We start from the raw sequence: 26,968 nt of genomic DNA on the forward strand, positions 1-26,968 counted from the left end.
ATGAGATCTTCGCAATGAATCAGGAACCGGCTTAAAACTCATTATGCAGCTCGAGATAACGCTGAAACAGTAAATCGAGACTGAAAGTGGAGCCATGTGAAAAAAGTTGCGAAGGCCATAGCTTTCATCTGCGAGCTCCGTCTTCTGCAAAACCAGAGTCCACAAGTAAGCCCCAGAAAAGAGCTTTGCAACAAAAAAAAATTGTCTCGAAACTCGGCCCATAGCTCGAGCTTTCGTCGAAACAGTAAATGTTGCCCGGAAACGCTCAGAACCTGGAGGGGTGCAGACGGTCGGAAAAAACTGTGAAGGCCATATCTTTCAGCTCCGAGATCCGTTTTCCGCAAAACCAGACTCCATAGTGAAGCCCCTAACGAGATCTTCGAAATGAATCAGGAACCGGCTCTAAAATCGTCCCGTAGCTCATGATATCGCCGAAACAGTAAAACAGGGCTGAAAGTGCAGCCGTGTGCAACAAGTTGCGAAGGACATAACTTTCATCTGCGAGCTCCGTTTTTTGCAAAACCGGAGTCCATTGTGAAGCCCCAGAAAAGAGCTTCGAACAATATAAGAATCGTCTCGAAACTCGGCCCGTAGCTTGAGCTATCGTCGAAACAGTAAACGTTTCCCGGAAACGATCAGAACCTGGGGGTGCAGCCGGTTAGAACAAACTGCGAAGGCCATTTCTTTCAGCTCCGGGATCCATTTTCCGCAAAACCAGACTCCAGAGTGAAGCCCATGACAAGATCTTCGAAATGAATCAGGAACCGGCTTAAAACTCGTTCCGCAGCTCAAGATAACGCTGAAACAGTAAATCGAGACTGAAAGTGGAGCTGTGTGAAAAAAGTTGCAAAGGCCATAGCTTTCATCTGCGAGCTCCATTTTCTGCAAAACCGGAGTCCACAAGTAAGCCCCAAAAAAGAGCTTCGCAACAAAAAAAGAATCGTCTTGAAACTTGGCCTATAGCTCGAGCTATCGTTGAAACAGTAAACGTTGCCCGGAAACGCTCAGAATATGGTGGGGTGCAGCAGGTCAGAACAAACTGCGAAGGCCTTATCTTTAAGGTTCATGATTCATTTTCCGCAAAATCAGTGTCCAGCGTGAAGCCCTTGACAAGATCTTCGAAATGAATCAAGAACCGACTCAAAACTCATCCTGCAGCACAAGATATCGCCAAAACAGTAAAACGGGGCTGAAAGTGCAGCCGTGGGAAACAAGTTGCGATGGTCATAGCTTTCTTCTGCGAGCTCCATTTTATGTAAAACTGGAGTCCATAGTGAAGCCCCAGAAAGGAGGTTCGAAACAAAAAAAGAATCATCTCAAAACTCGGCCCGTAGCTTGAGATATTGTCGAAACCGTAAATGTTGCCCAGAAACACTCAGAATCTAGAGGGGTGCAGCGAGTCGAAAAAAAATGCGAAGGCCATATCTATCAGGTCCGGGATCCGTTTTCTGCAAAACCAGACTCCTGAGTGAAACCCCTGACAAGATTTTTGAAATGAATCAGGAACCGGCTCAAAACTTGTCTCGCAGCTCAAGATATTGCCAGAACAGTAAAACGGGCTAAAAGTGCAACTGTATGAAACAAGTTGCGAAGGCCATAGCTTTCATCTGCGAGCTCTGTTTTCTGTAAAACCAGAGTCCATAGTGAAGTCCCAGAAAAGAGCTTTGCAACAAAAAAATAATTGTCTCGAAACTTGGCCTGTAACTCGAGATATCATCGAAACAGTAAATGTTGCCCGAAAACGCTCAGAATCTGAAGGGGTGCAGCTGGTCGGAACAAACTGGGAAGGCCATATCTTTCAGGTCGGAGATCCATTTTCTACAAAACCGGACTCCAATATCTTTCTACAAAGGCCATATCTTTCATTTCAATGATTTTGGGGGTGGCATTGGCTCCCCTTGTCCCCAATAAAATCTACACTGTAATAAGTATTGATCTTAGATATATCAAACTAGCCATTGTCAAAGAAAAAAGAAATTTCCAATTGAATCAGTTCAAAGAAGTAAAACTCTTTCACCACTTTTATGTATAAAAAATGTTACAAGAAGTTAGGTTTGTAAACTTATAAAGTACACAAGAATGAATAGAAACTCATGGACACTCGACTTGTAGGAGTGAACAAGGTGAGTGTAACATGTTCTTTTAGAGAAAATGAGTTTACTCTCATCTCTCAACATGTCTCATTCTTGTAAGAGATTGTTTAATGCCTCAAGATGTAAGCTACATCCAAGAGCAACCGCTACCCTTCTTTTCAAGGTATAGAATGTCGCTATTAGAATAAAGTGCATATGAAAGTCCTTCAAGCCAAATATCGCCCATAAATTTTTGTTTGGTAAAGCACTCTCAAAGTTGTTTAAGTGTCATTCCTTCGCTTAAGCATAACAAGGAACACTCATTCAAATACACTTAGTGTGTTTTGTAGTATTCATAAATTATGAAATTTTATTATTCATCTCTATATCGCACTCTAAGTCTGTGAATTTAGAGAACACATTTGTAAGAAGGTCTTTTGACAAAAAAATCCTTCATTCTTCTTTCTTACTCTCTTGGGAAAGTTATCCAACTTTCAAAGTGCCAAAACATGAAAAAGGAAAAATATCTCTTCATCTCATCCTTTAATCCTTATATAGTCTACATTGTCTTGCTCTCCAAATAGCACGTCACCCTTGCTAACTATCCCATCCTCATCATTTTTTGACATCTTTTCCTATTTGCAGATGTTACTTCTCCCCGTATAGCCCAACCTCCCTTTTATCATTTTCAGCTCCATAATTGTAGAGTTTGGGAGATAAAGTGTCATGGACTCATGGCCCCTTTCAAATCCTTTAGTCAGACTACTAATGGGCTACCTTTCTCTATATTTCAGTTTTGCTCTTAATGTTTGTTCCGTTCCCACCAACCACTTATCTCCTTGTATATGATAATCCACAACTAACTGCCACAAATACAATTTTATTGGGATTTTTTTTTTTTTTTTTTTTTGCATTAGAATTCTCTCAGACAATAATCCTAGTAACTTGCCGTCACAGCTATTTTTATGACTCCAGTATCTAAGCGTTTACGAACCCCCCCCCCCCCACCCCGCTTTCCTAATAGAGAATATAATTTGCGTTCATCTTGATTTCGCACCTTCAAACTTTGATAAAATCACATTATAGAACCCTTTAATATAAACTACAAATATACCAATAGGAATTGAATCAAGTGTAGTAATGATTGTGTTATTTGAAAGGTGTAAGTTTGATTATTGCTTGTGTTGATAACACTAAGCCTAGCCTTAAAAATGAGAGAGTCTCCACTCCCTTTTAAGTATTTCGTCTCAAGTCTTGGGAATTGGAACCTGTACAAACAGATAAAGTATGGTCCCCAAGAGTTAAAAAGGGGAGCTCACTTAATGTGCAAACGTATATGGGCTACAGTTTTAATTCAGAGCCACTCAAGTTGTTTAATTGAAGTGAGGAGGAAGTGTGATGACCAAAATCAAAATATTTGATGAGACTGAATTGTAACACAAACCATAAACACAAGCAAGATCAGGTTCAAGGCCAATCATGGAAATCCTTCAATTCCTCCTATATTTTACTCAATTTTATTATAAGTACAGGGACCTTTATTTTTTTGCCAATATAATGCACAATTCTGGTAAAAATTAGCATTGGCATGCCGGACTAAAAATAAAAACGAAAAAATCAGAGCCAAGTTATAAATTAAATGTTAGAAAGACAGTAAAAAAGAACACAATTATTGCCTATCAATGTCTTGTTAGCTGCTCTTTGTTTCCGAGAGGAATTGATGAAGATTTCATGTTAGACTGAGACGGTGGATGCCCCTTACCAGTGCCATTTTTCACATCAATTTCACTGGCTTCTGGCCGGGGCTTAAATTCATTCGATTTAGGGCCTTGAGGATACCCCTTGTCCTGAGGTATAGCTCGCTCCAAAAACCTGTGTATCATCTCATAACTGGTGAATGTAATAACAGCAGATGGTGTTGTTCTTAACAGATTGGTTGCGCAACCACGATAAAACCCTGGAATGCCTTCCTTTTGAAACACCTTCTTAGTACAATCAACAACCCCTGCATATTGAACCCCAATATTTTTGGCCTGGCCTTGCTCTTGCAGCCTGGAACGTATTACCTGAAAGTGTGAAATTCTAGTAGTTACATATACATGGGAAAAACAAAGTTGGTACACAACAGGATCCTGAAATTATCTTCTAGCAATTTGGCCAGAAGGAGGTCATACATACCTCATGCGGATAAGTCATTACCGATGCAATTATTTTTGAAATTGATGATGCGATGGCAACATTCCCAGGGCTTAGCTTGTCAACGGTTGTGTTATCTGAAATATTGGAAATTTGATGAGTAACATGTACGAAAACAGAGAAAAAAAAAGTTCACTTATTTCAACAACTGCTGAGTAAATACATAATTTATTGTTAGCAGTTGTACCTTTCTCTGCCATGTATGACTTTATCTTTTCATATGCAGGAAATTGAATAGCAACATGACTTACGCCAGCCAATGAAGGCACAATGCCACTGTTTCACATGAACAAAATACACAAAAACAAACTCAGGCTATCATTCTTTCAGTTCACACTATTATTTTTTTCCCTTCAAAAGCTAATTTGATTCTGTGCAGCAGTTATCAAGTGAAGGCTGTTTGTTTAACCTTTCTAGACTTGGCATCAGGGAGATAAACATGGGTCAGGATCAGATTATAACTAAGTATGATTTGATACTCTTAGTTCACTCAAGAACTTCTATAAGACACAATTCTCAATGATCCAACTGTTCAATTTGTAACATTATTATATAGATTTTGCATACCAAAACTTGGAAAATTCAAACAAGAATATGAACATGATCGAGTGACTGACATCTTTATTTTTCATCAAAAGTATATACGATGTGGACATTAAGACCAAAGTCCAGGCCCAAGCACCATAAGATGTCCAAGATCCATTACAAGGCTTAAGAGAGCCCAAGACAAGAGCTACATCAAGGAAAACACAAGAAACTCTAAAATACATATTGAGCTCTTTGCTGGAAGCCCAAAGCCAAGACAAGAGCTAGATCAAGGAAAATGCAAGAAACTCTAAAACACATGTTGAGCTCTTTGCTAGAAGCCCAACCCTAATGTAAAGCCATTGACCCAAATGAAGCCCGACACTTGAATTCTAATTCTAAAATGTACACATGCATAGCCCACTTGGAATGAGAGGAGAAGATCTCAAAGCTTTAATCTAAATTTACAAGACTTTTTATTTATTTTGAGACCATGTATAAAAATATACAAATATATATTATTGTCTACAATAGGACTAGAACTCAGATACTTGAAGTTAAATATGCCTACTTAACCAGTGAAACATATATATCATTCTTGTGCTAAAGGAATTAGTTTTTTAATTTTCAATTTTTCAAGTCCAAGTGGACAAACTCCTAAACTAAGTTGTATTAAAACACTTGGAGATCATTTGAGGATATACATTATTGGAATCAAAGTATAGTGAGTATTTTCTTTGCTAGGGATCTTGCAACCATTGATCTTATCAAGAACTCACCCATTATAGTGGCGATCTTGTTGACTTATTAAGCATCCTTATTTCTTGCACCATTCCTATCATATTACCTTCCCCTTATTCTATTCCTAAGGTAACAATTTTGTTTTTTCCAATTCTGAATTTTAGAGTTCATAGTCTTTTATGCTAAATAAACTCCAATTCGTGTCGGAAATATCTTTTGCTCATATCTCATGATCGACAAATTCATTTTTAGTGATTTTTGAGTCAAAATTGTGATTCACAACGTGACTTTTCTTCTCGTTTTGGAAACACTCCAATCCGAGTTCTATAGCATGAGTTACGTCCTACTCCTAATTAGATCCGAAATTCAAGAGGCTTAGGGTAATCTTAATCAATATAGGTACTGGAATTATTTTGTCATCAACATTTTACGCAAGGCTGATTATTTTTTCATGATTCATCTCACTTTAACTGATTGATACATTATTCATATATCTTAGCTTGCAGTTTGCCAAATGCAGTTCTTTCTATGATTTACAATCTTTGTTAAGTGAATAGTTTATCAAAATAGGAAATAGGTTTTCTCCCTTTCAAAAGAAAATACACAAAAATGCTAAACAGAACTAATGGTCATTTTTCCTGAATAAAGATATTATTTGGTGAAGTTATGTACCCAAATTGATAGGCTTTATAGCATATTATAATAGAGAATACATTTTCCTCAATCTAAAATGCGGAAGTTAATAATAAATTTAGAGTGTCTGCCACAATAAAGGGATAAAAGAAACTCCATTTCTCCTATTTTAATGTTTTCCTCATTTGTTGTACAATAACAGGTTATCAGTTGGCCATTAATCATTGGGAAAGACATCATGAAAATAAAAACAACTACATATATACATAAAAAGTGACATATAATATATATCAACCCTTGGAAATTCCATAAAGTATCAGCCCAAATCATCAACACTAAAATTGGAACACAGAAACTGACCTATATAGGCCTCGTATGCCTTCCTCATGTGTAATCCTTGTCAAAGCAGAAAAAACGCTCTTGTAAGGAACAACATCAGGCCTCATTCCTTGTGTCTAATAGGTATCAAGAAAAAATTAATTAATGTCCAATTTTAAAAAAACAAAAACATTTATCAGTATCGGTATACATGATTAGATTAAATGAATAGCTAGTATTTTAATAATAAACTTCTTCAGAACAGAACGAGGCATAACCAAGGGATACATTATAGATGTATTCTAAACCTATTCTCATCAGAGATGTAAATTAAATTATAATAATCAGAATCTTTTCAATCTAACCAATTAGTTGGAATACTTAAAAATAATCAAAATTACACTGAAACAAATAAGATGGCAGATCCATATGCATGTATGGAAGATTGAGAAATATCTACAGTGAAAGGGCAGAGAACAAGAGCAATAAAAGAGAAGATTGTAGTCTTGTCCAAGATTACAGACGTGAGAAGCACCATCTTACTTGGAGTCTTGTCTTAACAACCCACAGTGGATTTGTAGAAATTGCTGTTGCTGCCCCAGCCCCAGCAGCAGCTATAATATTGCCAAGAGTTGTGAGTTCATTGCAACCATCTGCTACAGTATTATCAATAAAGAATGTCAAAAAATATAGGTAAAATTTTTAATTCAGGATCTAAAGAAACCAAAATTGGTAAAAATTAAAAAAAAAGTTTGAACAGAATATGGTGTAATACTTCAGACAACTTAAGAGAAGAACAGATGTGTGTAAAAAGTACTCAGCATTGAGATAATATTTACCACGTGAACGAAGCAGGCCCTTTAGTTGCTCATAACTTGTGAAGTAAACCTACAATTGTAATAGGCTTTCTGTTATTTGAAAAGATATGAACTATCAAAAGAAAATATTACAAATGTAAAATTAAACAATAAAAGAAAGATTATCCACATTCTAATATAAGAAACTTGATTTACGATTTTTTACCATCCCTCCCGGTCCTAGGTAAGATCCCGATCTTGACAACATTGGATTGTATTATAAAATGAAGCAAATGAAGAAAATGAAAACATGTGTTAAGGAGATCAAGGATTTTGCAACTAGTGGTGATGAACGATAATTATGAAGGTCAATGAAGACTGGAACTAGAGAGGATTGCATGACAAATAAGAATTGATATGAAGATTATTGTCAGATATACAAAACATATGACCCATGTAACACCAGATTTTGGGCTAATCAATTAAGTCTCATCTATGTTTATCAATAGTTTTGTGTGTATGAAATGAGAAGATGGAAGACAAATAATGTTGAAACAAGACAGAAAGAGAAGGTATTCCCCGCTTCACAGACCCTTGCAACTTTAGCTGCAACAGACATTGATCAAAATACAAAACTTTAGAGAGGCAACAGGGAATGAAACTCACTGCCCAGTTTGGAAGTAATGCCAATATTGTTGGTGAAAGGCCCCTGTACATTCCCCTGAAGCCTTCATTCCTTACTATATTCTGCAAGCTCGTGACAATGACACTACCTAGGAGAACAGCAGGTGTTAGGCTCAACAAATAATCACTTACCAAAAGTACAACAGAATTCACTCATACTAGAACAATACCATTACATATATCATACATTTTGAATTGAACTAACATAACCAGGTTCAAGTTTCAACGATAAAATATACAAAGCCCAGCTTCAAGTCATGCTGATGACACGGTCACAAACACTAAACTCTCAAAGGAGAAGCACTTCTTCAGTAAAACTTAACGTAATACATCAACCTATCAAACATATGTCAATTATCAATTCTCAAAAACCTCTTCCCAATCTCAACACAATTTCAACATCAATCTCACTATTGTCCATGACCTATTCCCAATGTCTCAAATTACAGACCATTTCACGACCATCTCAATGGCACCTCATCAAGCCGCGATTGCAAAACCAGACCGCAACACCAGACCGCAACACAACCATGACTTTGAAATGCAGTTTAAAACCCAATACTAAGGAATCAACAAAGAGGGGTACCTTTCTGTGCAGGAGGAAGACCATGTACTTGGAGCCTAGTCTTGATCACATCCAACGGGCACACAAATGTAGCAGCAATTGCCCCTGCACAATGAAATCAAGTTAATATACCAATAGCGAATGTCACACAATCATATCACCTAAACAGCAACTGGGAAACAAAAGTTACCAAATTGAGAGACCCAATAAAGCTGAAACCAAAATACGAAAAGGGTTGAAGCCAAATTAAAGAAAAAGGGTTAATTTAATTACCAGCAGCGGCACCAGCACCAGCGTTGCAAAGTAAGCCCCTAATGTTGAGACTAGCACCAGAGGCTTGGTCATTGCAACTCATATTAGAATCTAAAAGCGCGCAGTTTGACAGAATTAAAGGAAAGTAGTTCCTTCGTATGCAGAAGAAGGGAAGGGAATTATTCTTCTCATGGCAGATCTTTATGAACTTGTTGTTTCTTTATACCATTTCAACGTGCTGAGAGGGGGAAAAGGGGTGGCAATGATTTTGGGGTTAACTTGAAAGAAGGGTTTTGTTTATGCGGATAATTGGTCTAAGAAGGGATGTGCAAGTGCAACGTGTCCTTTGGGATGGGGAAACTGTGAGAACAACGACCAGTCGCGAGAGTTGAAAGTTGAGAGACCATGCGAATTTGTTGGGTTCTTTCTACTCTTTTTCGTTCTGGTTGAGTTGTTTCTTCTCTTTCTGGGTCTTTGAGATTGAGAGGAACGTATGCGAAAAAGTGGGGAATTTTGAGTTGGGTTGCTCCTGACACCTGAAACTCTGACTTTTGTTTAACCAATAACCAGATGCAGGTTAAATTCAAGTTGCAGCAGACCCCCGACTTGGGAAAAGATTTAGGAATGCATTGGTTTAAGATTTCATAATGTTTTAAAAGATTTTTTTTAAAACAGTAAGTTAGTATTTAACTAGAAATTTTTTGTGATTTACAATAGTTTTGTGATATTTAATTTTAATTTTTAAAATTTTTAAAAAATTTATTGATATTAATTTGAGACTTTTTATAATTTAAAAATAATTTATTAATATTAAAAAATATAAAGATTGTTACATTAAAGAGATTTTTAATGATTTTTTAGTAGTATTTATAAATATTAAATTTATAAATAATCACGTTCAAACCTATCAAATTTTAGAAAATTGTTTGAAGTGACTTTTTAAGTGCTTAAAGAATTTTTATGTGAGTTTTTCATCTCCTTTTTTCTATGTTTCTATCTTCTTCATTTTTTTCTCTACTAATAATAATGCACTACTACTCATATATAATATTGTACTACTGTTCTCGTTCCATTCATCTATTGGTAAAAATGCAAGGAATGTCATTCTAGTAAATTTTCAATTGAACTAAAGAATGAACCTTCATTTTTAACATTACCGGTTATAATTTTGAGCCTATTATTTAAACACAGGAGCAATTGGTAAATCACTTTGGTATTGAGATGTGGGCGGTAAATCACTTTGGACTATTTGTCCATCTTTGATTTGCCAGGTTATAACATTAGCAGAGGAGGTACTAATAACATCTTCTTGCCAGGGATAATTAATATTATTTCGAATGGTATAAGCATGATACCAATCAAAGAATGGAATATTTTGTTTGACTTTTTCGAGAAATTGATAGAATTTCTCTTGGATAGCAGACCTGTCTTTTCCCCTATAATTTTGAAAGAACCACTCTCTTTGAGGTTTCCAGAGCTAACTGTTTTACATACTGCACTTTTAATTTCTGCATATCATTTAGTAGTCCTGCTACTGCCTACTTTCCTTTCAGTCTTTTAATTTACATATTTTTGTTTCCTTGATCCACTTTAGATAATCTGGTATCAGAGCCTGATGGGGAAGTAGGAATATAACTGTTAATTGTCTGTAACTGGTGGTTCCTCCCCTAGAAGGGGTAACTGCCTTTCTAGGCATCTTACTTATCCTGTAAATATTCACGGGTAAGATAATCAGGAAGGGAGTTTGAAGTGCCTTTGAGATATTCTATGTCAAAATCAAAAACACTTAAAATTGCTTGCCATCTCGCAAAAATTTGTTTTGAGGCAAGATTTTTAACATCCTTTTGTAAAATTTCTTTGGCAGACTTGCAGTCTACCCTAATTAAAAATTTTTGGTTTAATAAATCATATTGGAATTTTGAAATGCATAAAACAATTGCCAAAACTTCCTTTTTAACAGTAGAATAATTCTGTTGTGCAGAATTCCAATGTTTTGAAGTGTATGCAATGATATGCTCATGAGACTTGATTTTTTGCTTAAGAATACCTCCATAACCTATGTCTGAGGCATCAGTTTCAACGATTTTGAAGGCTTGGGGGATGGAAAGATATAGGCAATTTATCTTCCTGACTTTGTTTTTGATTTCTTTAACGACATTAGTATGGACATCAGTCCAAGGGGGAGGATTTTTCCTAAGCCTATCATGTAAAGGCTTGATGATGTTATTTAGGTGGGGGATGAAATCCCCAACGTAATTGAGACATCCCAAAAATCTCTGTAATTGGGTTTTATCAAGGATCCTGTCAGGAAATTTATCAGCAAATTCAATGGACCTACTGATAGGGATAATGGTACCTTGGTGGATATTATGTCCAAGGAATCTGATATTGGTTTGAAAGAGACTAATTTTTGATTTTGAAACGGCAAGACCGTTTTGTTTAATAACATTGATAAAAACATTTATATGTTTAAAATGTTGATCAATGGATTGAGAAAAAATTAAAACATCGTCAATGTAGACAATGACAAATTTTGAATAAGGATTGAAAATGTCATTCATGATTTTTTGAAATTCAGAAGGAGCATTTTTTAGACCAAAGGGCATAACATTCCATTCGTAATGCCCAAAGGGAACAGTAAAGGCAGTCTTGTACCTATCATTTTCGCAAATTTGGATTTGCCAAAATCCCGATTTCATATCGAATTTTGAAAAGATCTTAGCAGAATTGAGTCTGTTAAGAAGATCTTTTTTATTGGGGATAAGATGCCTAATCCATTGAAGGGCTTGATTGAGGGGTTTGTAATTGATAACAAGTCTGGGAGTACCTCTTTCAATCTCAGCAGGTTTATTAACATAAAAAGCAGAGCAAGACCAAGGACTCTTGCTTTTCCTGATAAGATTTTTGTCTAAGAGATCTGTAATCTCTTTCTGACAATAATGGAGGAGTTCTTCATTCATCTGAATTGGTCTGGCTTTAGTGGGAATTTGGGTATCTTTGAATCCTGATTCATAAGGGAGACTGACAATATGTTTTTTCCTATTCCAGAAAGCGCTGGGTAGGTCAGAACATATAGAAGTTTGGATTTTGTTTAAAAGAGACTGGATTTTCTTTTGAAGTGAAAAATTACCTAATTGTTTTTCAATATTAGCAAAAGAAACTTCTTCTTTTAAAAAGTTAATCTGATTAACTTTGTTTTGAATAAAATTAATATTTTTTGTAAAGGGCTTATTAGAAAATTTGAAAGTTATTTGTTTCCCTAAATGTCGAGTGGATATACCATCTTTCGAAATTTGCAAAGGGAAAAGAGCTTTTATGAAAGGTGTTCCCAGAATCACTTCATTTTTTAAATTTTTAACAAGAAGAAAGTTTGTTTCAATCTTAAGTTCTTGATTTTCAATTACAGCTTTAGAAAGCTTATAATTAATTTTCAGTTTTGAACCACTAGCAGTGCTGAGTTTTTCAGAGGTTTTTTCAAAATATTTTGTAGGAATTAAACCTTCTAAAATACAATTTGAATCAGCACCTGTATCAAAAAGGGCCAAAGTGTCAAGAACAAAATCATCAATAACGATTCTGATATTAATGTAAAATTTTTGTATTTTGACCTTGTTGATCAAACACATAAAAGTTTCTTCTGGATTACCAGAGTCAACCTTTACAGAATCATTATCCTCAGGAAGTTCTACTTTCTCAATGTCAGAATCATCATCTAACTGAGAAAGAATAACTTGGTGAATTTGTTGTTGATCTTTAATTTCTCTGATTTCTTTCTTGAGATTATTTATCTCAATCTGGAGATCTTGAATAGTGGTTGGTTTAATATTAGAATTTTTTTCTAATCTTTTGAAAATATCTGTAATATCGAATTTGTTTTAAGTAAAATATTCTTTAGGTTTAGGTTTATTTTCTAAAACCTCTTTGAATTTGTTTAAAAATTCTTTTCTTTCTTGAAAATCCGAAATAGAGCTTATAGCTTCAAAAAGAAGATCTTGTTCTTTTGTCAAAACATTGATTTCTGGAGTTTCATCACTGTCAGAAGAAGAAGCTTGGTCATCATTTTAAATTTGGTTGACCTCTTCTTCAGATTCTTTATTAGAATCTTCCTCTTCATCAGAGGTATTAGCCAGGAGATTATTGATTTGGTCCTCTAAAGAAGGCTCTAGATTGAGGCTACTAATCTTTTTCTTTAGCCTGCAATACTTACTAATATGGCCAGGTTTACCACAATTGTAACAGGTTACGCCTGTTCTGGGTTTTTTGGGAATATTGGTGGGGATGACATTATCCCCTTGTTTCTTAGGACTAGGTTTTCTATTGTACCTGCGCTTATAGGGCTTTTTGTAAGGTTCTACAGCCAGTATCCTGAGGAATGACTGGGATGGTCCAGTCATCCATACTTTGGTTGATCTCTTCAAAACGAACTTCTTCGTCGAAGAGGTTGTGCTTGGGTATAATTTCAGGAGAATGATTCTCCTGGTCATTAAAGAGATTGGTTTTAGTTGGAGAGGAGGAGGAGGAACTGGAGCCAGAACGAAAGGAAATGCGAGAGAAAGAGCGTAAGAGTCTAGACATGATATAAAAACATCTGGCTCATCACTCTCATTTGGTTCCGTAACAATACATCTGTTAATTATTTATAACTTATTCAACTGGATCTGGTTATTTGTGGACTTTTTTTTTTTTTTTTTTTTTTTTTTTACAAAATTCTGAAAATTCTTTTACTATAGCCACCAGCTTCTTATGTTCTTTTGTTTCTTTTGAATACAGCATCGTCAAATTAGCCTTACTGCCCTTTCAACCATACGGGACTTACTGCTACAGCCCTATTCAAAAGAACGAAGAACTGCTGTACTTCCAGTAAAGGATTTTCAGATATGCAGAACTGTACAAAAGCAATATTTCAGTACCATTAGTTCGTGGCGTTGTTACAGACAGGGACGATCATTACTGATCTCACCCGAAGGGCCTGTCAGCTGTCCAGCCTATAAACCATGGTTACAGAAATTTCATAAAGGAATTTAAAGTCCAGATCCAGAAGAACATAGTTACAGACAATTAACAGTTATATTCCTACTTCCTGTTCGTTTTGAAGAGATCAACCAAAGTATGGATGACTGGACCATCCCAGTCATTCCTCAGGATACTTTATATGTTCCTGAAGACCAACCTAAGAAAAACAGTTCTGATTATATTATCAAGACTGTTGAAAATAATATCCCTTTAGGGAAAGGTATAGGGGAAGAATTTCATCTCCTGTCTAAATCCTCCCTCAATGACCATAAAAGAAAGTACAAGTATCTTCACATAGGATGTGTTCAGGTAGCAATTAAACCTTTGATAGACATAGGCATAGATGCTGCTGTCTTAATTTGTCTCAGAGACATTCGTCATAATAAATTTGATGATTCTCTCATAGGAACAGTTGAAACCAGTCTCGGTCAAGGTCCGATTTATTTTAACTATTTTCCCAACAAAACTGTGAGTCTTATGGATGAACACATCCTAGACTCCTTATTTCTTAATATTTGCTTTCATGGGTTAGACATGAAAGAGGGATCTATTCCCGCCGCATTAATCTATAGGATTCAGTATAAGGTCATGAATTCTTGTGCCTCTAGAGTCCTTCTCAAGCCTCAAAAGGGAGAAACTACTTTGTTTATCACTGATATGACAAAGGCTAATGTTTCTCTACCTAGAATTATTAAATGGGATGAGGTTACTCTCCCAGAAAAATGGGTGATGGATAAAGCCTCACCTAGTGTTCCTCGTCCTGCTCCTCAAATACAGGACATCTCACAGGACAATTCTGGAAAGGTTGAAATAACCTTTGATAGGAGAAACTCTTTCTCCTCTAGGATCGATGCTTATAGTAATCGATCTGATTTTGTCTCTGCTAGGAGATCTTTTTCTTCTAGATCTTATGTTAGACCTGATATTCCTAGGTCTGTTAATCATGACCCCTCTCTAAATCTTCAAGGTTTAGACACTTCTTCTAGGATTCCTAGAAATGTTTATCAGACTTCTGAAAAAGAAGACGAAAATCAGAGTATCCAATCTCCAACTTACTCTTCCCTTAATGAGTCTTATGATGTTATCTCATAAATTCATTATAGATAAGGAAACCCTTAGGAAAGATTTTTACTCTGAGGAATGGAAACCTCAAAGAGAGTGGTTCTTTCAAAATTATAGGGGAAAAGACAGGTCTGCTATCCAAGAGAAATTCTATCAATTTCTCGAAAAAGTCAAACAAAATATTCCATTCTTTGATTGGTATCATGCTTATACCATTCGAAATAATATTAATTATCCCTGGCAAGAAGATGTTATTAGTACCTCCTCTGCTAATGTTATAACCTGGCAAATCAAAGATGGACAAATAGTCCAAAGTGATTTACCGCCCACATCTCAATACCAATTGCCTAATCTGAAAGACAAAGGCGGTAACCCTGTTACTGCCACTCCTTTCAAGTCTAAGAGTGCTGATGAGTCTATCACTCCTCATGACATCCAAGGCCTTATGGAACAGGCCAATTATACCAATAAATACCTTCAGGTTTTAGGAGAGAAAATCTCTGTTAATCCTGTCAAAACGAAAATTGAAGAAACTGCTTCTTCATCCTCCCAACCACAACTAGAAAAACCTCTTTTTAAACCTTTTAAGATCAGCGCCAAAGCTAAGCAGAAAATCTTAGAACTTAGGCAAAAAGAGAAATTGTTGTTTTTTATTATTTTTTGTCTTTGACTCTTTTTAAGTTTGAATGTATGAAAAAAAATTTGAACTCTTTATGTCAAAAATTTATGAAATTCTGCAAAGTCCACAAAATCTAGTAGAATCCATTGAAATCTTAACTTTAAAATCTTGCATAATCAATTAAAATCCTGATTTTAAAATCTTGCAAAATTCTGTAAAATCTTAAAAAAATAAAAATCCTACAAAGTCTTTTAAAATATACAGGACTTTTTCAACTAAAAAAGTCCTTTAAAATCCTAATATAATACACTTCATTTGACCTTTCTTATTTTTAAGCTAGGTAATTATCTGTTATTATAATAAATATATTATAAATACACATTAAAAATATTAAATAAAACTATTTATAATTTGTCATATTTAATATTATTGATATATTAAGGAGTTATTTGATTTCCTTCTCAAAAACATTTTATATTATATTTTATTTTAAAAAGGAGAAAATTATTTTTGAGAAAGAAATCAAACAACCCCTAAATCTTATAGTATCTATTTTTTTTTTTCATGCTCAAGTTTGGGTTTAATCTTAATCTCCATTTTCTCCCTACCCATGTGCAATCTCAAACAATCATTCAAGATCAAAACTTTAGATTGTTTCAAATAAGGGGGTGTGGCTTTCCAATTTCTCACACAAAACAAAAAATTCACAAAATCTTCATTTACTAAACATCCTCCACATTGTCCTCTCCAATCTTTCATCTAAAATTTTCCTCCAGTAAAAAAAACTCTATCTATCATCACTTTCTCTTTTTATCCATCCACAAAATTTTCAAAGATAGATTTTTAAGACTATTTTTATAGGCAAGCATTCAAAGAAAGAAAAAGATAAGAAGATTTGCTTAAGTGAATTTTATATTATTTTTCATCATTTTTTTATAATTTGCTTAAGCAAATCTAAATTTTCTTAAACGAAAATAAATTGGACAAGTCCATTTCTTATCATAATAGGAAAAGATCTAGATTCTCATGACATTTTTTTTTAACAAAGTCAATAAGTGTCATATTTTAGTAATTGTCAGTATATATATCGACACTCATCTGCTTCTTTTTTACATAGTTTGCACTTAAATTTCATGCAATTTATATTTTAATGCATTTAAGTTCATGTCATTTAAGTTCAACAACTTTATCCTTAATTTTTTCAAATAATAGAAGATATTTGATCCACTTTTCTTATGTGAATTTTCTTAAGGGTAAAGGCTTGATGAGGTGTTCACATTTATAGCTTTATCGTGTCTTCAAAACACCCTTCATATGTCTTATTTTGAGAGTTTTTACCATTTCTCGATGATAGAAATGATTTAGGCTTATTTTGCATGAATAATGTAATTTTTATATTTTTAGCCAATTTGACTTCTATCAACTCTTTTGGTCATAACTTTTTCTACAAATATTATTTTTGACTAATTCTAGTTGCATTAGATTATACGCATTCGAAGCTTCAAAATGCATATATAGTTTGCTAAATTTGAAGTTGTTTTCTATTTTTTATTTTTTTTTAAGATGAGTTAGATATGTTAAAATTGTCTAGAAATTCAAGTCTTGCTCAAGCGAAAATTACTTCACTTGAGTAAAAAATGCTGAATTTACAACAAATTTTTTGCTGGTTTTCACGCTTAAGCAAGAATGGACCTCACCAGAGTGAGAATTTGCTCACTTGAGCGAGAAATCCTACAACAAACTTTGTTCTTAGGCTGTTTTTCACTTGAACAAAAATTGGCTCGCTTGAGCGAGATTTCACTTATTGCTTTACAAAAATAGAAGATTCATCTCGAAAAGAGAGAGTCAAAGCAAGCTTTGAAACCCCAATACACATTAACCTAATTTGGCATTACAGAACAATGGAGGAGTTTGGTAAAGTGATCAAAAACCATTGGGGGAACTAATTTCTATATCTTTTCCTTGCATTTTTTTATTGTAATGTATGCCTTGAATGCATAAAATTCTAGGGATTTGATTTAATTTTCATACTCTGAATGTTTTTGTATTTTTAATATATGTTTGTTCATTTGTCATGAGTTGGGTGTATTTATTTTGATTGTAATGTTTATTTCTATTTTACGAAGAATGATTCGTGATCTGAGAACTTGAGGTGAATTGGAAAACAACCTTGGGATCTAGCTGGGATAAACTCATGCAATAGGTTGAGACTCTAGGAATAGATTTTAATCTATTATATACTATATAACTCTTACTAGTAATATTGAATTGTTTGTTGATTAAGTAAAGAATTATCATTGAATAAATATATCTTAGAATCTCAGGTGAGAGAAATCCAATGAGTGAATATAATAAGAGTTCATTATAGAACTTTGGTAGTTGTTCAATGTATCCAATCGCCATTTTTATCCTAGTACTTTAGTTTACATTTTATTGTCTTACCTTTTAATTTCAATGAGCTCATATATAAAAAAAAAAAAATCCAAATTTCACTTAGTTGTACAATTGTAAATATTTAAGAATTTGTTAATTTAAATTGGATAGCTGAAACTGCTTAAGTGTCCATATTCTTTGTGGATACAACAACATTTTATACTACATCAAAAACTTGGTATACTTACAAAAATCCCTTAACAAAAGTCGTAAGGACCATGAATGGCAAAGCAAATAATACTCAATATGTAGTGAGCTTAATGATGTTGGTGCTCAAAAGAGGACTTAGGACATTAGAAGGAGAACCTAACTCTATGATAAATGCAGATTTTACTAGTATTTTACCTTAGTTTTTAATACATTTCATATGAAAAACATGATGGAGAAAGTTGGAAAACTCATAAAAATAATAGAATGTTCAATTCATTTCTAAGTAGTTTAATTGTTTAGATTTTGTGAATTTTCTATGTAAAAAGTACTGATCAAAACCTATTTTGCAGGAAACTCTGAGTTGAGATCATAAGATTGAAAGATAAAGAGGGAAAGTTGAAGAAAGTAACAAAAATTGGAATCAAGGAACAAGGTTTGGTGAAGCAAGAGTTGGGCGTGATCACTTTTTCTGGCAAAAGTGATTGTTCCAGAGCCTAACATTGAAGGATGACCTGTGCGTTATCACTATTGCTGATGATAGTGATCGTTCCAGAGAGCTTTCAAGCATAGCAAGGTGCACGTTAACACTTTTGTTCACAAAAGTGATCGTTCCAGAGAAAGCTTCAGCATAGCTAGCTGCGCGTTATCACTATTGCTGACAAAAGTGATTGTTTCAGAGAAGTCTCTAGCATAGCAAGCTGTGCGTGATCACTATTGCTGACAAAAGTGATTGTTCTAGAGAAGTCTCTAGCAAAGCAAGTTGCGCGTGACTCCTATTGTAGACGAAAGTGAACGCGCGGCCTCTGGGTGACTCCTATTGTACACGAAAGTGAACACTAGGCCTCTGTGTGGCTACTTTTATAAAAAATAGTGATAATGCCAAAAAGGCGGGAAATTCTATAAATAAGAGATTAGCCCAGAAACTTGTATTTTTTTTCTTATTTTTTCATTTCCACGCCTTAGGAGAGTTAGAGAGGGAGATTGTGGACGACTTCCAAGCTCTAGATCTTGAGGAATCAGGCTAGGGATTGGATTTATGAAAAAATCTTGTAGCTCCTCTTCTTCTACTCTTTCTCTTTCTTTTTATTTTAGGAACATGTTTTGATTTCTTTTTCTTATGGATTAATAGATCCGATTTTGATATTGTAAATTGATTGTGAATCTGGATTTTAAGATATTGATTGTATTGAATGTTTAATTCTTTTCTTAATGCAATTCTTGAATTAGCTATTCAATTGAATTGAACCTAGAGGATTTTCATCAATGGAAGTTGAGTTAATTTCTTAGATCTGAATTGAATGTCAAGGTTATGGATATCTTAGGGATAAGAGTTCGTGATCTTATGATCTCTTAATTTCTCATACTTAATGCAATGTTTGATTGATTTACATATAAGGAATTAGGGTAGTTAATTGAATATTAGGATCATTGAGGCAAGGGATTGTCCTTTGATTAAATAAGTGAAATTGATCATCAATCAATTAAGGAACTTAGAGTTTAGATCTACTTTAGTTTTGCAATTGATAAAGAGGTGAAATCAGTAATAACTTCATTCACATATCATTTTATTTCTAAATTTGTCACTATATTTTGCTGTTATTTTTTTATTTCTACAGTTTATTGCTTTTGTTCTTAAATGATTCAAAACACTTCAAATTTTGTTTAGCTCAACTAGTTATTGATTTGTGAAGTGATAATTGATAGAACTAATCCTTGAAGACGATACTTGGGACTCAAACTAAATTCCAAATTTTATTACTTGCTATAACTACCTAGTACACTTGCTAGTTAGTGTTCTTTTAGCTTTGTGACACTCTACATACGATGTCACTAAGACCTATAAACTCATTAATTTTGACTAGGTTTTATGTGTTATCCCTCAAAGTCTCGCATCAAACAAGAGTAAAAATAAAATAAAAATAAGTGTAGATTATAAACACTCCTAACCCATCAATTATTTGTTAGTTTTTATCATTTCTCATGTTTTAATTGCTCTAATGATATACTGAGTTGACATGTTAAATACCAGATGAATGCAACAGATGAAACTTAACAATGACGTAACAATATGACATAGGTAGAAACTCTTTTCTTGTTTTTCAAAATCTATTAAATTTTGTCTCCAAAAAATCCTTGATTGATTAAATTGATATTTAAAAAATATTTGACTAATTAATTAGGTCATAAAAAGATTGTTTAAAAATTAATTCAATTAATAATTTTTTAGAAACTAAAATAATATGAGACCTATAATTTTTATGAATTTTGAGTTGATATTCTAACACATAATTATTACATGACACATGTCACATATATTTGATTAACATATGAACTTACACTTTATTTAGATAAAGTGAATTTAAGAGGTATAGAAGGAAGTGACGAAAAAATGAAAGAGATTGTCTTCTATAAGATTTACCATAAAATAATCTCATTTTAAAATTATGGAAAATAAATAGTGAAATAGTGAAGGAGTGAAAAAAGAGGAGTAAAAAAAAAAGGAGACGGGCATAAATATTTTTATTTTTTACAAACTTAAATAATATTAAAAATTACACATAATTCTTTAAAAAATTATTTTAATTTTTATGAATATTTTTAATACAAATCAATTATTTTTTCTGTACTCTTTTTTATTCATCTAAATAAGTAGAATTAATTTTTTATCATTTTTTTCTTATTTGAATACAAATTTTTTTTACTTTATTTTTTTATTTTTTTTTCTCTTATTTTTTCCTCTTTTAAAGCGTTAACTTATTTGTTATGTCATGTAACTTTTTAGATTATAGCATAAATTAAAATTATCAATAATTATAACATATATTAGACACTAAAATATAATTTTACTTAATTCAGGGAAAAAAATTATTTTGTTCTAAAAACATTGGGACTAAAATGGTGACTTCTTTTGTCAGTATTTGATTAAAATATTTAGATTTATTGGTCATAAATTTTGATATTTTTTTTCTCAGCACTTAAAAGTGTTAGTTTTCAAATTTAGATTCTTAATTGTTTTAATAAGAACAACAGCTTGTAGTATATTTTTGTTAAAATGAAAAAAATTCACTTAAGTCACTAAAATAGAACTTAAGCGAAAAAAAAATCATCGTGAATTTCTCCTAAGCAAGTGAAAAGAGCTTTTAAGTTATTTAGCTTAAACAAGATTTTTGTTGATTCAATTAAAATGAAGTAAATTTAAGATAAAAGATCATTGATTTGAAGCCTACCATTTGTTTAAGCTTTTACTCTTTTAAATATGAAATTTTTTTCCTAATGTATTGTATAACTTTTTTTGTTTAAGATGTTATATTGTTTAAATCATGTTTAATTAATGACAAAATTCTCACTTTTAAGTATTTATCACAAGTGTGAGACTTATATTTAACATTTCATATTTTGTCATTTTTAAAAAATTATTACTTAAATTTAGTTAATTTTGAAATTTCTAATTGTTAATACAAAAAATATCTCATTCACACTCTTTTTTAAATAATTTTAAACGTATAATTTCTTTGTTCATATATTGTGAAATGGAGTCTTCATTTTTCTTTTATATACGTTTTCTTTAATACTTTAGTATACAATCTTAATTTTTTAAATTAAAAATATTTATTCAATGTATTAAAAACTCATTATGTATATAACAAAATTTATTTAATTTTTGGCCCTTGCCTTGTATTTTGTTCTAGATGAGAGAGATCGTTCTTCACCTAGGACGGGTTACAAGTCCAAACGACGTGCTGTAGTCTTCGCTAACTTGTTCAAAGTCAACACACTGACCCAACACATGACACACCACACAATTCATTAAATGCCCACTTTCAAGTCTTTCAATTGCTTATACTTTTAAAATTTAGATTAAATTACAAACAGCAGGGTAACAAAAGTAGATCACATTGGAGAAGGTCATGAATAAAGTGTTTTGCATCCTCTTCCTTTCTACCCTTGTGTTAGCCGCAAATGGAAAGTGTCCTCCTTCGTTTCATTGTGGGGACCTTGGCACTATGCATTTCCCTTACACTGACACCAAACACCCCCACTGTGGCTTATTGGTGATACATGGTTGTGAAGATCGTGACCCAGATGCGGTTAAAACCGTTAAGAACAACGAAAAATGGTTTTATGTCACACGTGATGAGAAGACCATATTGTTCGAAGATCAAGATTTCCATGACCATTTGTTGTCCAGAAGTTGTGGGGTCTTCAGTAAAAACTACACTTTAGGTGCCACTTCTTTCTTTTCATTTCACTTCACAAATGTTACACTATTCATATGCAATCGCACCCTTCATGTCACCCCTCCTTCAACCTTCTATAAATCTACAATATGCCCAGATAATGACATATTCTATCGCACCACAAATATGGATGTGGATGATGAGTCCCTTGGTTCTAATTCCAACAACAATTATCAGTATTTTAAAGCATGTGGAATGGTTCGGCTACCAATCAGAGATGCGGGTTTTATTCCTGATCCTCAAAAACTCTTTGATTATGTATCGGCTGATATTCCTATCCAAGTACACGTATCTCCTGCTTGTTCTTCTTGTTATTATCTCAGAAGGGGCCAGTGTCAACTCGACAACAAAGGAGTGTTCTTTTGTGCACAAGGTACTTTGTGTGTACATGGAAAATGCATTTTTTTTTTCCAATTTAAGTATCATCTATGAGAAACAATCCTGTTCAAGTTAAAATCATTCATATTATTGGTGAGACTAACTCTTCCAGTGAAATTCTAATTGTTTTCATACACAAGGCTCGAATTCAAAATTTAAGGGAAACTAAGAATGTATCATTTAAACCAACTACTTACATGAAAAAGAGTTTGAATAGCAAATAAATATTCCAAATTCTATCTGCTAGAGTTTAATATGGTTTGTTTCTAAGCCAATAATTTATTAGTTGTAATCCTGCGGCAGCATGAAGAAACTGGATTTAATGTAGGTCCAAACTACCGTGGCTATTTCTAGTTATGGTTCTACCATTTACTTATTGTTGTTTATTGTTTTTATTCCCAATTTATTTTTACGTTTTGCAGAGAAATCTAATAAAAAGGTGAAGATAGTGGTAGCAACAGGTACAACGTTTTCTGCTTCTGATTATCTTTGCCAATGATTTAATTTTGATCTCACAGATAAATCTTTCGCAAACTATTGGTTAATCTTGTTACATAGTATGTTAAATCTCTTTGTTACTCCAATTAATAACTCTTTTATAAATATTGACTTTTAACAATCCAACCGTTGAATAAGATTATATGTTTATGTTAACTATGCATGTCAAGTTTTAAATAAATTGAATATTTATAGATATGTAATTTTATGATTAACATTTACTTATAATTTAAAAATGTATATTAGACATTAAAATAAAATTGTCCGTAAATTGTTTATCAATTATATACATACATATATATATATATATATATATATTGCTTGTCATTTTAACTTCTCAATAAAATAAATTCTACAGCTACTTCTGTTACTGGAGCACTGGGAGTTTTGATTGTCTTGGCTTGCATCTTACGAAAATATTATTGCCACAAGGTGAATCCCACCTACCTTATGATTGAGAATTTTCTGAAGCAGCATGGACATCTTTCAGCCAAAAGGTACAGTTATTTGGAGGTCAAGAAAATGACCAACTCCTTCAAAAACAAATTAGGCCAAGGAGGATATGGTAGTGTATACAAAGGAAGGTTACAAAACGGAAGTCTTGTGGCAGTGAAGATTTTAAGTAAATTAAAAGGTGACGGAGAAGAATTCATCAATGAAGTTGCTAGTATTAGCATGACATCTCATGTTAACATTGTCAGTTTACTAGGATTTTGTTTGGAAGGCTCCAAAAGAGTTCTCATATACGAGTATATGCCAAATGGATCTCTTGAGAAGTTCATATATGAAGAGAAAGATCCTTCAAGGCTTCATCTCACACTAAATAGCAAAACTATGTACAATATTGCTATTGGTGTTGCTCGAGGATTGGAGTATTTGCACAAGGGTTGCAACACTAAAATCTTGCATTTTGACATAAAACCTCATAATATACTGCTAGATGAGTTGTTTTGCCCAAAAATATCAGATTTTGGGCTTGCTAAAATATGTCCAAGAGAAAAAAGTATTATATCAATGATGGTTGCAAGGGGCACTGCAGGATATATTGCACCTGAGGTGTTCTGCAGAAATTTTGGTGGGGTGTCACATAAATCTGATGTCTATAGTTATGGAATGATGGTCTTGGAAATGCTTGGTGCTAGAGAGAAAACTAATGATAGCAGAGTAGAGTTTTCAAGTGAAAATTACTTTCCAAATTGGATCTACAACCATCTTGAATTAAATCAAGAACTACAATTGCGATGTATTAAAAACCAAGGTGATAAAGAAATGGTGAGAAAAATGACAATAGTCAGCTTGTGGTGCATACAAACTGACCCTTCCAATCGACCCGCAATGAGTAAAGTAGTGGAAATGATGGAAGCAAGCATTGACTTGTTGCGAGTACCACCCAAACCTTTCCTTTCTTCATTCTCGACACATTCATCGTTCCCTGCATCACAAACATGTGAATCAATTTCGACGAAGTAAAGCTGCAGCTAATATAAGTAATGACTACAGTGCACTCTTAATTTTTTGTTACAATGAAAATTATATTACTGGTTTTTTAATAGGCAATTGGTACAAGTAAATCTCTGTTTTTCGACGTTATTGAAATTCACAAATACTCATTTTACAACCCTACTAGGAAGGATGGTTGGCTTTTAGTGGATGCACATTGAATGAATGGTCATGATATCTTAGCATTGTGAATCGTCCTAGATTAACATGAAAGGGAATTATGTGAATTTTTTGTGGTTAAGTGTGAATTTCCAAAAATTGCCAAAAAATACTAATTTAGAGTTAATTTTATGCCATACTCAGACACACTGTATGTAAGTAATTAGTGAATTTGTATTTGCAGATAAATTTGATTCTAGAGTTTATTTTAAATGGCTCTTACATTTGAGTGATTATAACTCCTGATTATAAATAAAATAATTTTCTTACCCCTAAACAATTGTCTTACTTCCAGTTCTATTTGTTCTCTACAAATTATGTCTTAGTAGGACATATATTTTTATTACTATTAAATTGAAGTAGTTAACAGTAAAGTTCAAACTAATATTTTTTACAATTCTACTGATAAATTTAAATTTTATTATGTTTTTACGTAGTTTTTTATGTTATTTTTTATTAAAAAAAGGTAATTAGGAAGGTAAAAACTACACAAAAATATATAAATATTCAATAAAGTCAATTTTTGTCTTTAATAACTCAAATTGTGTGAATTTAATAGAATTTTGATGTAATTTTGTTGATTGAACTAGTTTTGTAGAAGATTATAAACTAAGAGTCTTGAGGGTAAGGATTCAAGAAGAGAAAATAAAAAAAAAGTGACAAATCTGGACAAAAAGAATGAAGAATTCAAAGTTGTATAATGGGAGTGATCACTATTGGTGCATAAAGTGATAACTTTGAAGTTAATCTAGCAATAAAGAATGAAAGTGTTCACTATTTCTGTATAAAGTAAACACTACAAAGACCTTATTCATGAAGAAGAATGAAAGTGTTCACTATTTATGCATAAAGTGACAGCTTTGGAGTGAATTCAATAAAATATGGTGAAAGTGTTCACTATTTTTACTCAAAGTGAACACTACAAAGCCTTTGTTCAAAAGCAGGAATGAAAGTGTTCACTATTTTTGCATAAATTGAACACTTCAAAGCCTATTACCACAACAAGAGCTGCGCGTGTTTACTTTGTGCACTCGTAGTGAACACGAGTAAGTCTGTTAGACAAAAATACCTTGCACGTGATCAATATTCGTAAAGAAAGTGATCACTTTGCGCATGGTTACTTTCTACACATAAAGTGATCAGTACAAAAAGCTATGACTTGAAGGGAGTTGTGCGTGTTCACTCTATACACTCAAAGTGAACATGCGCATGCTAAATTCTGAAAAAAAAATTATAAATGATCATGCACTCACAGTAATTATGCCAAAAAGGCAGAAAAATTATAAATACGAACTCAATTTAGAAATTGAAAATCTTTTTTCATTTTTTTATTTCTATACCTTAGGAGAGTTAGGAAGGGATAGGGATGGAAACAGGTCAGGCTGCAAGCCCTGTTTATGCCTGGCCTAGTCTAATTTTTTTAATAAACAAACAATGCTTAGGCTTTTTTAAGGCCTGTTTAAGTAAACAAGTTAGGTTTGAGTTATTTTTAAAGTCTGTTAAGCCTGACAAGTAGGTCTATATATATATATATATATATAATTTAAAAATACAGCTGTTAAAACATGTTTAAATAATAGTTATTTAATAATATATTTTTAATTTTGTTATATTAAATTAATATATTGTGTTATAATTTTTTATTTATAATTATAATAAATAGAAATTATATTCTATTAAAAATTAAAAATATTTATACACAATTATACTTTTTAAATAATAAATTATCATATTTGTTACATTTAAATAAGTTAAAGAGTGCTTAAATTTTTGAACAAGAATAAGAAGCAATCAAAATCGAACAAAATAAAATTAAAAAATGAAATAACAATATTATATTAATATATTTTTTATATTCTAAATTTTATTATTATTACTATTTAATTATTATATTAATATATTATGTATAATAAATAAAAATTCTTTAAATATGAATTATATTTTATTCAAAACTAAAATTTTATAAAAAAATGATAGAAAAATAAAATAAAAAATTTCATATACAATAAATATATATATATATATATAATAGGACCATATAGTAAATAATATAAATAATATAATTTTAAATAAATTATATATAAGAATATATACTTTTTGTAACTTAATATGTATTTTATTTTTATTAGTATAAA

General features: G+C 32.6%; 1 protein-coding gene and 1 pseudogene across 2 annotated transcripts; one reads left to right on the plus strand and one right to left on the minus strand.

The window, feature by feature from the left end:
- Window positions 1-3,535: 3,535 nt before the first annotated feature.
- Window positions 3,536-9,309, minus strand: LOC113869364 (nicotinamide adenine dinucleotide transporter 1, chloroplastic-like). Of its 2 annotated transcripts, none has more exons than XM_027505657.1 (9): window positions 8,805-9,309; window positions 8,553-8,636; window positions 7,949-8,055; window positions 7,325-7,373; window positions 7,029-7,141; window positions 6,528-6,622; window positions 4,456-4,544; window positions 4,251-4,345; window positions 3,536-4,138 (listed from the first exon to the last, which is right to left on the minus strand). In XM_027505657.1, exons 1-9 carry the CDS (start codon window positions 8,884-8,886, stop codon window positions 3,752-3,754), a joined length of 1,101 nt encoding a protein of 366 aa, XP_027361458.1. In that variant the 5' UTR covers window positions 8,887-9,309; the 3' UTR covers window positions 3,536-3,751. The 2 variants fall into 2 exon arrangements, with proteins under 2 accessions (XP_027361458.1, XP_027361459.1); XM_027505658.1 differs by having other exon boundaries at window positions 3,637-4,138; window positions 7,029-7,138; window positions 8,805-9,298.
- Window positions 9,310-21,968: 12,659 nt separating this feature from the next.
- LOC113870337 lies at window positions 21,969-25,100 on the plus strand (annotated as a pseudogene).
- The last annotated feature ends 1,868 nt before the right edge of the window (window positions 25,101-26,968 follow it).

This window comes from Abrus precatorius, unplaced genomic scaffold, assembly GCF_003935025.1.
Source record: "Abrus precatorius isolate BTA unplaced genomic scaffold, Abrus_2018 Scaffold6, whole genome shotgun sequence".
NCBI classification, from domain to species: Eukaryota; Viridiplantae; Streptophyta; class Magnoliopsida; order Fabales; family Fabaceae; genus Abrus; species Abrus precatorius.